The sequence below is a fragment of the Desmodus rotundus genome, chromosome 3, assembly GCF_022682495.2.
Source record: "Desmodus rotundus isolate HL8 chromosome 3, HLdesRot8A.1, whole genome shotgun sequence".
NCBI lineage: Eukaryota > Metazoa > Chordata > Mammalia > Chiroptera > Phyllostomidae > Desmodus > Desmodus rotundus.
Window position 1 is genome coordinate 177,567,776 of NC_071389.1, and position 14,416 is coordinate 177,582,191.

General features: G+C 46.8%; 1 protein-coding gene across 2 annotated transcripts in view; it reads right to left on the reverse strand.

Moving 5' to 3' along the window:
* ETV6 (ETS variant transcription factor 6) overlaps window positions 1-14,416 on the reverse strand; it is a 217,865-nt gene that overhangs the window by 34,511 nt on the left and 168,938 nt on the right. For both annotated transcript variants that reach the window (XM_053921808.2, XM_024575676.4), the window contains exons 3-4: window positions 13,154-13,318; window positions 2,230-2,364 (exon numbers count right to left, since the gene is read on the reverse strand). In XM_053921808.2, coding sequence (XP_053777783.1) covers window positions 2,230-2,364; window positions 13,154-13,318 — 300 coding nt within the window. The remainder of the gene's footprint in view (window positions 1-2,229; window positions 2,365-13,153; window positions 13,319-14,416) is intronic.

Genomic DNA, 14,416 nt, shown 5'->3' on the forward strand with positions numbered 1-14,416 from the left:
TCCTAGTCAGTTCCTTTGTCGCCAAGGGCACCAATACATCTGGAAGTCTTGGGGCAGGCAGCCTCTTCAGATCACCTCTGCGCCTTGTACAGCTCTTCTCATTTGCTACCACCTGAGAGAGACCTACGCTTCCTTTCTTGTGTGTCCACCTGTTCATCCGAAAGCAGGCCCTGCTTCTGAACAGGCGAAGGAGAGCGCACGCGTTCTCAGATCGTTTCCCGGCTGTCAGCTCTAAGGAATGGTCTCTGAGAACAGAGTACTTTTAAGAGCTGGGTCTGAAGCAGAGCTAACTGGTTCACAGGGCGATGAAACCCTTGACCTTGGCCTCATTAGCTCCATTCTTTTACCTGCTGAGCTCATCACCACCACCATCATAACACTTTTGAGAGCACAGCTCATTACCGCGTAGGCTGTGGCACATCTGTATTTACTCGGTTTGAGAGTAGCTCTGAGAGTAAGCCAGCTTTCTCTATTGATTAGCTCCTGCAAATGAGAACAACGGCAAACACGCCTGCTTATGAGTCAAATCAGGCCGTGGGGAAAGGAGGAAGGATTTGTGATGAGGTGAGACCATCAATCTCCAACCACATTTGGGAATAAAAAGAGAAATTCCAAATGGATTTCTTTTAAAGTAATGAGGGGTGGGGGTAGGGAGAGAGAGAGAGACCCATCACACGCCCTTTTTATCTGAAGAGGCAGGCAAGGTAGTACGATTCTCGCCTTAGTGTCAAGCTTCAGTAAACCCACCTCCTCTCCTCTGGAGTAGCTGCTGGTTATTATGCAAGCAGGAAATGTACGTTCAGGAAGAGCAGAAGAATGAAGAAACCCAACTAGGGGTGGGGTCAGCTGCTAAATTTAGCAAGGGTAAAACTAGAAGAAAGGATGAGAGAAACAGGCAGGGAGCAGGCAAGAAACACCCCTCTTGTCCCCATCACGAAAGCGAGGGGCCTTGCTGTGAAACACTCAGCACAAGGAAGACATGCCAATCGATTGCCTGGAGTCAGGCTCTTTTGTGAAGTGTTAATTAAGTAAACTTCTCATTTAAAAAAACAATTATCAACAGCAAAACAAAAATATTAGCCCTGCTCCTGGGTGTGATCTATCAACTTCAGGAAGTGCCCCAAGGGGCCAGGGTTTCAACCCCCTAGTCATCTGGTCCTAAGAGAAAATACACGTCGAACAGTATTGCTGAGTGCCCACATCTGCCGTCTAACCAGTCCCGGCTGGAGCACGAGGACGGATGCTCCCCAGAGGCACCACTATTCAATGGAATGATGCGCAGAGTAAGATTTTCATACCCCATTTCCATACCCGTACGCCTGCTTTGGAACTACGTCCAGGGCCACAATTCAAGTACGGTTTTTTGTTCTGTTTTCTCCCAATGACTTTAATGATGAGTGTGAGGCACAGGAGCAGAGCAGCACCCGGGACAGCTGAAGTCAGCACTCACAGTGAGTGCACTGTAAGAAACTGCCTTTGGTGCAAGGAGAGGAAACCTCTGGGCCCCCCACGGAGTTCTCAGGGTTTGGGTCCTTTTTTCTTCCTCCAGCTTTTATTACCCTCTGCTTACAGATCTTCAGTGACTCCCCATTAATTTCCTCCATCAAAGTCCCCCACATTCTACTTCCAAAGGAACCTCCTTGGAGTAAGTGGCTCTGCGGAGTCAAAGTGTTGATCGTCGCTGAAGCACAGCGATGGCTCCCAGGGGTGTATTTAGTCTAGTGTCTCTATTTGGGGTATGTTTGAAATTTCTCTTAGCAAAAGACTGCTGGGGTGGGGAGTGGGGAGCAGGCAGGGTTGGGGAGAAGATAAGCTCTACAACCCAAGTCATCTGACTGCTTTCTATTCCAAGGACTTACTCCATCCTACGTCATTCTCTCTGCTTGGGATGTTCTCTACTTGATCCCTGCTTGTCCGAATCCTGCTGGGCCATCAAGGAATCCTCCAGAGCCACCTCATCCATGAAGTTGATCCTGCTGCTTGCACCTGATGTACTTCCCCTTCCACCACCTCTTTAGGATGCCTACTATTATATGTGTGTATCTTTCTCATTGCTTCCACCTAGACTGTGAGCTGCACAGAGCCAAGAGTGTACCTTATTCACCTTGGCATTTCCTCAGGGTCTTATACAAAGTGAGCACTCAATAATTTGTTTGTTGACCGGAAAATGAATCACATTAAAAAAAAAAAGAACAACTTATCGAATTAGCGATAAACCTCCTCGGGTACCTTCTTCGTGGTTCTGATGCAGTATGACTTCCGGCTGTGTGTGGATTGAGTTTCCAGGGTGGAAGAATGGTGAAAAAAGGATCCGAGGTTTCCTCTGCTTCAGAATATGCTGAAGGAGTTCATAGAGTACATCACCTAGAAAGAAGGAGAGAGAAATAAAGAAATGGGAATATTTTACTCAACTATTTACTGAGCTTCGACTCTACGCGTGTCACGTGAGTAAGACAGGCGTGCTACCTACTCTCACAGAGCTTACAGGGGACACACAAGATGTGCCACTTGGAGCTCAGAAGGTCAGAGCCATGGCATTTTTTCAACAGAACTTTTCGATGGTGAAATATACAAAAAGCTTTATAAAACGCCAAAAACCAGAAAGAAAACAAAAGTCACCTATGACTGTATCACTAAGAAGAAAGAAGCCCTGCTCATCCTTCTCTCTAGTTACATACCTAGAATCGAGCTTATCATAGTTCAGTGTCCCTCTTTGTCCTTTCGCATAACGGAACTGTTCCAGGAGCTGTGTAGTGATAGTGCTTCGTGGGGGTGTAGTAGATGTTTTTGAAATTTGAGTTGTCCTGACTTATTGCTTTTACTTTTGTGAAAATATCCTTTCCACATCTATCTCTGCTTGCATTACAGATAATTCAAAGCATTATGAAATCATTAAGTGTGAAGAGTTTTAACGTTCCAATGACAACTCATAGGTTCTTCATAGAAATCATTCCAAAAAACCCCCCAAACAAAACCATGCTTTTCTACCCACCCAATCCCATCAGGGGGTGCTAACTACTCAAGCGACCGTATAGGGAACTGGCACATCCGGGATGCGTCCCTCCTTTAAAAATCCAACACAAGCATTGCTCCAAGGTCCCACAATTTCCAGAACATCATCTTTAGGTGTCAGCCCCCTTGCAGAGAACGGTGGGGGCTGTTTTGTCCTGATGTATTTGGTGTTTGAAGTGTCCACTGAGCAGTTTATTAGAGAAAGAAAACCTGTCATGGTCTTGTCCTACCCTTTTGGCTTAGACCCAAGTTCAAAATGCAGGTGGGTGCCTCAAAACCCCTTAGGGGTGGGTGATTAATCTTTAAAATACCACAGTCTTCTGACTGTCCCCCCACGCCCTCCACAGACAGATACACGGTCAACACCTGTAGCAGACAATGGGCTTTTATCTCTAATTTTAGCCATTTTAAACAGATTCTTTAATTAACAACTTAATTTAGCTGCACATTTGGGGCTGTAGTTATTGCTAAATTACTTTTTTTCTTTTAAACTGAGCCTGAACCTGAGAAATGCTCTGTGTTAAAGCTGGTCCAAACCTCTACTCCTTTTCCACTGATACCAAATAAAGTTCTGTAATCTATTCCAAGGGATCCTTGACGTCTCTTACGTCTTTGCTTTGGCTTGTTCCTTCCTCTGCCTTTGAATTTTGGTTGTTATTAATGTAACTTACTGCCACTATTTACTATTATGACTCAATAAAGCAAAAGACTAAAAAGAGCTGAAGACACCACGTCGATTGGGTATGTCCTATTAACGAAATGGGCGGGAAGGCGCAGAGGTGTTCTGAGTCAGACTTTTGCAAAGTGCTGTAGAAGGTGGAGCCGTGGCGCACACGACTGTGTCTGGAGCTGGGAGGCCTCAGAGGGAGCTCATCCAACCGCAGTTCAGTGGTCCTGTAATGTCGTCTCTGATGAGACGAGGCTCCAGAGCCTGAAATACAGCCCTATTTTAATGATTCATATTTTAATCACTCACAAAAATAAGTCCCCAATCAACACTTTGTTTCTTCTGGTTTAGTGTAATGTCTTCCTAAACTTCCCTTAATGGACATGGCCTCGCACTTGCAGGGTTTATCCCGTGGGCTTGAGCGGTGCTTTGTTTCGGCAGGGTGCAGACGAGAAAACGAACACACTGAAAAACGTGTTCCTGATGACGACTATTACTGAAAAAAAATGGTCAGTAATTAGTGCATCCATTTTGGAAGGGGAAGCCAGGAAACGCAAATTTCGTGTCTGTGAGGGTGCTCAACTTTGCTCGTTCAGAGAGGCATGCTGACGTGGGGGGAAGGCAGAGTGCTGGGCTGCAGCGCCTCAGCTCGTCCACCCAGGCGACCTGGAGCCAGTCCCTGCACTTCTCTGCAAAAGGCAACCACCACCCACCTCAGAAGTCTGCTGTGAGGTGCAAATGAGAGGAGCGTCTCAAAGCACCTAGAGCAGGGTCTGGGGCACTGTCTGCCCTAACCGTTCCCTGGAGGTCACTCCTGGGGCTGGAGAAGGTCTGCGGTGTGGCGGCTAAAGACTGGGCGGAGAGGGAGCAGGCCGCTTGCTTTGCAGTGCTGCCATTCCTCTGTGCGCGTGTAGAGTGGGACAGAGGGAGGGACACCAACGTGGAAGAGTCTAGGCGGTGGAGTCAGACTGGGCCTCAGGCTCATCCTTTAACACTTCTAGGCCTCACTCAGTTCCCTCCTCCATACGTGGCCTGTAAACAGCACCTACCTCACACAGTATTGTGAGGAGTCACCGGGGCGGGGGATGACCCACGGGACGAGCTCATCACAGTACCAAACAGTAAGAGCTCAGCAAACAATAGCTGTGGCTGTGACCTCCGCTGTCACCATCACCACCACCGTTACTATTGACATTACTAAAGTGGTTTCAGACCGACCTTGTAGGCCCCTATGCAGGTCTCCCACACTGAACAAAGGAGGGGTGTCTGGGTCATGGGCAGTGAATGCTATGTTTCCCTTCCAGAAAGGGCAAAGGTTAACTGAGGCCATTCACCCGTTCTTGGCCTCTCTGGACACCTCCCTTGGCTGGTGGGCTAAGCCCGCAGCAGGGCTGGCGTGTGCTCTGCCCCGTACTTTCCCAGGTCTTCTGCACCAGCTCTCTTCAGCTTCCTATCCCAAAGCTGGCGAGGGGAGCCAGGCAGCGAAGGTTCGTCTCTGAGTGGGCAGGAAAAAGCAGGGCAGTGGAGGGGAGGAGCAGCAGATCAAGCTGAACCTGGCCAGTGCCATACCTGAACTGTAAGCCGATTCTGGAAACTAGTAAGACAGCATTCATAAGCACCACCTGTGACAGCTGGCTAATGGGTGGGAACAAGGGCCAAGAAAAAACTTCATTCTAAGGCCGTGAAGTATGGCCATAGCTAGATCCATCCATTCACTGACACGTTTCCTCAGTAACCAGGGGCTCAGCTGGGGAATGTGTCAGGCTCAGCACAAACACGCCTCTGGGTGGGGGGAGCCCAACTAACTGTGAAACACTGTGTGTGTACATATTTGGCAGTAATAATAGTGTCTGTCTGATAATAGCTGGGAATCTGAGCCTGAGAGAGTATTCTAGAGGCTTCTTGTAATGACTCGAACTTGTGTCAGTAAAAGTCCCCCGCCGCCCCTTCCCCTGCCAAGAAGTGGCTTTGGAAGAGTACTTTCAGTGATGGGCAGCCGGCCACACAACATAAGCAAACCATTTTTGGACAGCTCGAGTTGGTAGTTCTTCAGCTGAGTTGGAATCTGGCCCCCTATGCAAACTCATGTACTTTGGTTCCTAGTTTTGGCTACTGGAGCCGCATGAACACGTGTCCCGTCTACAACTGTTTTCTAAATAAACAAAGACGGCCTCCCACCCTCCTCCACCTCTCCAGTCCCCTGACTCCTCCAACACCCGGCCTGTTCCCTTGATACCCTCTTAAAACGTTCCTATGGGCAGAAGATCCTATCTGAAAAGTAGTAGTAAAAAAAGATCTCTGGAGTGAAGAAGGTATTTTAAAATGCTATATTTATTTGCTGTTGAAAATAAAGAGCATGAGCCAAAGCACTCACATCTAACTTAGCTAATGATCACTGGCTTGAATTCAAAAGGCACTTTTCGGAAAATTCTTGGCCCATTCGATTCTTGATAAATCTTCTCTGTCTTCCCAGAAAAGAAATAACTAGTCCTAACCGTAAAAGGTGCCTCTAGCTTTTGTTAACGCCTCACAAACCTGCACGCGTACACACAGCGCTCTTGTACTCACACGCCCCGTGCAGAGGCGGGTCTGCCCCGAAGCTAGTGAGTGTCAGGGCCTTCACTTACAAAGTCTCTTGGGAGGAGGCCTAGAACTACTTGTGACCCCCAGATTATAAACTTTGGGCCCCATAAAACCTAGTACACTTTTAAGTGCATGCACACACATGACACATGCAGAACCTGCACGCCTGCACACATGTGAGTGCATGCGAACACACAGAGAAGCCCACACACTAAACACACACACAGTGCTGCACTGGTGATCCGGACCCGAAAAGCCAGGCATCCGCTTTGAGAATTCTAATTCCATTATTTCATTCGGACTTGTTTCAAATGGATAATAGTGAGACGGAATAAAACTGTTGCAAGTCGCTTATCAATTTTACTTCTAAGTCTAAAGACCAAGATCATACTGACGTTATTTATGGGGTCAAGTTTATCTGAGTTTCTTTACTTTTAGAGGAGAGAACTTGGGCTCCGGAGCAAGAAAGTCCCAAGTCTGAATCTTGGTTCCTCTATCTGTCAGCTGCATGCACTCAGGCAAACTATTTTTGAACCTCAGTTCAAGGCTTAGTTCAATATTCTTTGCCTCAAGTGAAAATAATGACACAGACACGGCAGGGCTGTTAGGACGATTAAATGAGTTGACGTGAACAAGCACCAGCCCATGTCTGTCTGCCACCACATGGGCTCAGTAGATGGGACCCCTTACGACTGTAATAATTATTAACAGATGTGTCTCAAAAAATCTAGAAAGGGTTCACTTTGCTTCAATACCTTTGTCCTTAAAGCACATACAAAAGTTTAACGAAGTCTCATTTATGTGTACGGAATTTCCTTCCAGTGGCCATCATTTCACACGGACGTTTCTAGTTCACAGTGTGTGTGTCTCTCTCTAGTTCACAGTTTTATCTTCAGCTTCTCTGTATGGGTTTCTTCCCGTTAGCATTTAAGCAGCTTCACGTTTTTCCCGTCCTAGACATGTGTGCGTGAGCACACACACCCCTGTGTCCTCACCTTCCCCTCCAGGTGTCCCTGTTTCTTTCTCGTTGCAGCCAAAAGTCTCTGAGGACCTGTCCTCTGCTATGGTGACTTTCCTCCCCTTCCACTGCTCAGGGCCCCTCATTCCAGTCTCTCCTCCAGTTCTTCTCCAAACTGCTCTTGCTCAGGCCACCTACCTGCTGTCACATCCAACGGGCAGTGGCTGGTACCTGGGGACTCGCCTGCCCTCTCAGCGGCATTAGCCACCAGGAATCACAACCTGTCCCATCGGGATACTCCATGGTTTCAGAGATTCTGATTTTTCCTGGCCTTCTCCCCACCTCTCTGCTCTTCCCCCTTCTCTAGGCTTTCCACAGTAAGGCTCCCCAGAACTCACTGGTCTTTCTGGGCCCTCTCATCTACTCCCATAGCTCCCACCAGCTTGTCTATGCCAAATCTACTCCTGCCACGCATTTCCTCTTCCAGAACATTCAGTTATCTGCAGACACTCCCTCCGGCATGTCATACAGATACCATGAAGTGAGTCCCGACAACCCACACGATATATCAGAGTTCAGTAAATGCCCATTTGATCAGGCCGGAAACCGAGAGTCATCCCTAACACCTCTCTCCCTCTCATCTAACATCCAATCAGGCACAGACTTGGTCTTCTAAATAGTCCTTGTACCACCCCCATCTCCCTGCTGGCCCTGTCTTAGCTGAAGTCATCACCAGCGCTCTCCGATGCCAGCCACACCGACTGCCCCACGTCGACTTTTCATCTCTGCCTGGTCCTGCCAGGCTCTGCTCAGGCCCTGAGTGGCTCCTACCCGACTTTAAAATAACACTGACAGTCCTGGATGTGATCTGCAAAGGCCTGTGCAATCTCCTGAAGAAATAAAAAGGGACTTCACGAATGGTTGCAAAGTCATAGTGTATTCCTTTGTATTTACATTCTCTGAGTTCGTTTAGCAAATTTCATATTGGGGTGGCTGGGGCACTTCCAATTTTTATGATTATAAATAGAATTGCTAAGGACAATTTTTTTAAAACTCCTACTGGATTGTCTTCTTAGGATTTTTTTTCTTAAAATGGTATTATCAGTGAAAGGGTATGATTAGTTTTAAAGTTCTTATTACACACTGCCTGTTCTCCAGAAGGCTGGGGCCAATGCGTAGTGCCATTGACAAGGGCATCCAGAGCCTTTCCTGGGGCTTCATAACGTCCAGCTTCTCACGTTTAATCCATTTAAAGTGGAATTTTCAGGTGATGATTGACTATGTACATACCCTCATAGAAGCTGGGACCTAAAAAACCCAGGAATTTCTTTATGAAAAATTGTGTATTTATTCTTAAATGATTAAACTTCAGGCACCTTCAAAGTACTGTCCATTTGATGCAATACATCTATCGAGATGTTTTTTCCACCGCTCGGAACAGTTCTTGAATGCATCTATTTTGATGCCTTTTTGTGCCTCTGCTGTTTTTTGTTTCACCTCTTCCACATGGGCAAAACGTTTTTCTTCGAGGACTTTTTTCCATCCAGGGAAACAAGGACAGTTGCTGGGGTGATTTCAGGTAAATAGTGAGGGTGGGGCACGGGGCTCATGCTGTTTGTGGACCGTCGGCGAGGTGTGGCCAGGTGCTCTCATAAGTCACCCATCATGAAATGGGCAAATGCACTGAGTCCTCCAAAAAATTTCACTGAAGCCTCCCGCAGCCTCTCGCAACAATGCCAGCTAGTACACTGATACAGATGGGTTTCTGGAACACTCACCTAGCGGGGGAAGCCTGTATTACAAGGGGCCCATCCTCCAGAAGACAACTGTGGTTTCTTTGGGGCCCACTCTTGTAGTTCCCTGCTTTACTCTAATGACTGAAAATGGAGGACCCCTGTCCTAGAAGTGGATGAGAAAACCATAGTTTGTTAGATTGGTTCAAGAATGTAGAGTTCACAGAGGCTACCATGTTTGGACCTAAGGTATATTAATATTTCGGGTAACTATAATGCACTGAGTTCTGTTCTCTCCTCTCTGCATTTGAAGGAGTTTGTTAAGGGATGTTACGTCCATATTTAGAGAGCAAAATGCTGGGTAAGGTCTGGCCGGAAACAAGGCCGGAAGGAAGCTACAAACATCCATTCACGGTGACAGGGTAGCCAGATACTAATTAGTCCAGCAGCTGCATGATTAGTGAGACACTGCTGCTGAGTCTTCTTAGGCAGCAAAAGAGATTCAAGGGAAAAATTGGACGAAGTGTAAGTTTTACAAGGTATATACCTTGTTGGAGGAGATCAAAGTATTTCCTCAGTGCTTATAGAGTGGGAAGTCCTACTGTTTACTGGAAGCTTAACTCTGTTTCAGTGGTTGAAGCTGGACCGAAGCGTTAAGAGTCGAAGGAAGTTCAGGAGCTACGAGGTGAAAATTCCATTTTATGGAGGAGAAAAATAAGGGCAAATGAGCTGGTGTGACCTGTGGAAGAGCCAGCCACACCACATGAGAAAAAAGCAAGCCCATGTCAGAAGCAGCTGTGGCAAATGCTACCCCTGAGAGAGAAAAAAAGATTTTTTCTCTATACCTTGTCTCTACCTATGGAGAACACGAGTAGGTATACCATGCCTTCATTACCTTGCTGGGCGACACTTCGCAAGAAGGATCTCCTTAACTCCCTGGTCCTGTCTTTCAAACCCTCTGACAATACTCCTTTCTTTTGTGGTAAGTTTTTTTTGTAGCCCCTACTAGCAGGTATCACCTTGAAATTCTATCCATGGCTTTCTGGCTGATACCTTAATTAATTTACCCATAGTGTAAATTTATCTTTATTCCCAGATGAAGGTAATGGGGATGATGCCTGCATGTACAATTCCCAGCTCTGGCCTGGCTCTTAGCTCACACTTCCATCTTCAGAACAGGACTCGTCTTCCTGGAAGTTCCGGCATCGCTGGGCCAGAACGAACTCCTGCTTCCAGGCCGGCTCCTGTCTTAGGTAACTGCCTGTGCCTGCGCACTGTCATTCTAACCAGCCTGCTTGCTTGCAGCGGCACCATGAATCTACCCTATGCACTGATGGTGAGTATCTGTTCCAAAGGGAGCGCTCCAGTCTTATCATTCTCCCAATCAAAACCTTTCAGTGGTTTCCTATCACCTGCAAATAAAACCCAAACATCTTAACCTGGGCTTTCAGGTCTTCTCATGTTGGGTAATTTTTCAGCCAGTATTTATTGAGTACCAACTGGATGCTGTACACTGTGCGAGATGCTGGAGACATGGTAGCTTAATAGGACACAACCTCGGCCCAAACTGAACTTTCCACTACAGGATGTGGCACAGCAAACAGTCACACATAACACAGTGTCTGTGTGTGTGTGTGTGTGTGTGTGTGTGTGTGTGTGTGTGTGTGTCAGGGGCCATGACAGAATTGGGGAAAGCTCAGGGGGAAAAGGGGAGCAGTATCTAACCGAGACGGACGTGGAGAGAGAGAGGAAAGGAAGGCAGGTTGGAATCAGGGAAGTAGGGCTGGCAGTCAGGGAAAGTTTCCTGGAGAAAACAGCAGAACTTGAAATATGAAGAGGCAATTAGACAAGTGAGGGAGGGGTGATGAGTGATGATGAACAGTGTTTCAAGTGGAGCATCTAGCACATGTGGCCTTATCTCTGAACTCTTCCTCCATGCAAACTGGCCTACGACTCCTTAACACATTTCCTTACCTCCACCCCTTGCTTACCCTTCAAAGGCCTTCCTCTCACCATACCCTTGAGCTTCATTTGACAATCGAGCAAGAAATCACCTCTCCTAACCCTCAACTTCCTGAGTCGGTACCACTGGCAGGGGCTACTCAGGGAGTATTCATGGAAGGAATTTCTGCTGCTCCCACTTACATCACCTCATGTCCGGATTGTGAATCAGCCTCAGCTGGCCTTCCTGCCTGCTGCCTTTTCCATTCATCAGGTGGAGTTTCTCATCGTCACCCAAATTTACTAGGTGAATGGTGTTCCAATTACCCAGAATGTTCTCCTTCTCCCACCCGCCCACTCAGTTCCACCCATCCTTCATGTTGTGAGCCAACTCCGTTCATTCTTTCTGAGACCCATCCTACTCTGCCCTCTCCCTTCTCCAGCCTCCTCTGCCTTCAGGTTTAGTGCAGTCCTACCTATCTAATTGGACAGCAGGATCCTGTCCAGTCTTCCCCATGGCCCATGCCAGCAAAGGCTTGACAAAGTAGAAAGGAACTCCTGACAGGCTTCTGCATATCTTTGCTTTCAGCTTTGAGCAGAGAAAACCTAGTTTCATAAGTAAAGTTGAGAGGTTACTGGAGAGAAAAATAAACCAGCAACAAAAAAAGAGCATCTGAGGTAGGATGAGAGGGGAATCTGCGAAGCTAGGAGAAGAATCTTGCCCAGGGTCTAAGTCAAATGAAGTCAAAACACATCACTATGTTTTCCTTCATTTGTCTTACATAGATGATTCGTCTGGAACATAAAAGAGTTAAGAGTTCTTTTCCTCCAGTTAAGTAACTTTGTCTCTTTGAGCACATCTTTGGGTTCCCACTGGAACAGGGAAGGGAAGTGTTTTTGCATTAAATTAAAAGGAACTATCTAAGGTTCCTTTTATGTTAGTTTTATTTATATGGTTGTTCTAGAGTTTTCTTATTCTGAGACTAAAAATCAAGGATAAAAATCAATGATTTGAGAAAAAATATATCAGGTATGTTTTATGTCCATTATAAAACCTTAAAAGATGATCTGTTTTTCAGAGATATAAGGCTTCAGGTTTCAGTACCATCTACACTTCTAGGGGAAACTTCCCCTTTGTCATTTCCTCATATAAACGGTCTGCTGAAATTGGGAAAAGCAGGGGAGATTCTGTTCTCTATCCTTATCTCACCCCTTGTGATAGGGACAGTTCTTCAAGACGGTTGGTTTATTAGCTGCTGGCAGGCTGCCGGGAGTAAATAAGGGTTGAATGGAGCTGCAGGCTACGCCAAGACCTTCTGCAGGACCTTTGCCCCTGGTCAAGGGAAAAAGGGTCTCTGCCAGACAAGTTAAATCAATGAGACGCAATAGAAGGAGGGCCTGTTGGTACTTGAATAACAGGCCCCTCGAGAGGCCAAAGATCCCCTTTGACATACGGAATTCCCAAATAGCTACCTTCTAAATATCCACAAAATTTAAGATGTGAAATTGGAAAGTACATTTGAAGTCTTATCGACATCGTTAGTGTCCTCTGCAGGTCCAGACATTCCTCACCGAACCAAATCTTCCCCCGTGCTCTTTGGGGCCCTCACTGTGACGAATGCCGCGAGCTCGGTGAGCCTAACTGGGGACTCGCACTTGGTGGCGCTCAGGATTTCCACACGCTACAAGGTGCGTTACTTCAAAAAAATTCAGTGCTTCCAGAGGACATCACCTGAGGCCCTTTGAGTTTATTTCTAAACTTGCCTTGGCTGCTAAGGAGGTCCACCTTGCCCAGTCCTTACCTCTTGGTTCCCTCCTTTTTTCTGGACTTTCTGGTCTAGCTACCTCAGCAGAGCTCACTCCCCGTCCCTTCCTGTGTTTGTTGTGATCTGAGCGGTTCACAACCTTCTCTCACTCTCCGCATCTCTCTTTAAGTCTTCAGACTCGGGAGCAAGGCAGAGATAAAGGGCTGGAATGCATTTTCTTCCTCCTGCAGGGGCACAACTAGATCGCTTAAATCTCAGCAACTGTAGGTCCGAACACGGTTGCTTCTCTGAACCTTACAAGTTTCTCTTGATCTGAAAGCTCTTCCTTCTCTCCTCTCAAACTGGCATATGTCAGCGGGATCTTTCCTCCACTGAGCTGAGCCCAGGGAGACCTACAGTCAAGATTTTTGGGGCAGGCTGAGCAGTGGCAAAGACCCGCCAGTGATGAGCAGATTCTCTAAGCTGAGCACGTGTCAGGAGGCCGGACTCTCACCTGAATGAGGAGATCGATAGCGAAAGTCCTCTTTGGTCAGCAGCAGCAGAGCTTTGCCATTCATTTCAAATGTGTTGCTGTCAATTGGCCTTAAAGAAAACTCATTTTCAGCCCACTTGAGCCACTGGGCTACGTCATCCCTGCTCCAGTAAATTGGCTGCAAGCCTGTTGGAGAGAGAGCAAGGCAGAAAGAAAGAGAGAAAGAGGTCTTGTCAGTTAGACAGTTGGAATAAAAGGGAAAGACTGCTGAATGGTTAACAAAATCGAGTCTCCGTATCTTGAGAGCCCTTATATTCAACTCAATCCAAGGTTAAAACTCAAGCTTTGGCACTTCGTAAGTGCCAAAGTGGGATATCAAATGAGCTTTATGTGTAGAGGCAAAACGAGAAAAAGAAATCCCTTTTTATGTCTTTATGGGACCGTCCATCTAGAGCCCGGCCCTTCCTTGCCCTGCTCGGCGCTCTCTTGATCCCGGTTTACTCTAAGGCACAGCTCTGCGGTGGCCTGAGGCACCCGTGGGGGCCCACGGTCCTGACCCACGTGCACGTACTCCGAAGGGGACCTTAAGATCAGAGCTGATCTGACTGTAGCCCAGTGTCCTCCTGAAGTGAGAATGTTCCAGAGCTGGGCTTGACCTCCCAGAGATGCCAAATAATGAAGTATTCCCTGAAACTTCTTCCAGGAAGAGCCATTTGCTCAGTCTCTGGGAAACTATCAGCCTAGCCTCTGGGAATTGGGAGGGCAAGGTGATGGGAAAAGGTCTTTTGCCTTTTTATTCTGCTTGTTGATGGGAGAAACTCTTGGTGGGGGTGGTACTTAGGTTCTGGGCAGCACCAGCCGTGGGTCAAAGGGCGGGCCACGGCTCAGGCCGGATCTCTGTCTGGGAGTCTACTTTTTTACTTTATTTTGCTACTGTGAGAAATCTTTGATATCATTCAAGTGGTTTAGAATAGGGGTTCTCAAAGTGTAATCTGGAAACCCTCTCAGGGCTCCCCAAACCTTTTCAGGGGTCTATGGAGTCAAAACTCTTTTCATAACAACATTAAGAGGTTATTTGTTTTTTTTTTTAAACTCTCATTCTTTCCTGAGTAGTATACAGTGGAATTTTCTAGAGGCTATACATCATGTGGTATCGCAGCAGAGATGAGAATCCAGCTATCTTACATGAAGCTAGACACTAAAGAGTCTTGCAAAAATGTAAAACAAATTGGAAAATATATTTATAAATATATATTTATGCTAATATATGCTTGGCTTATTATT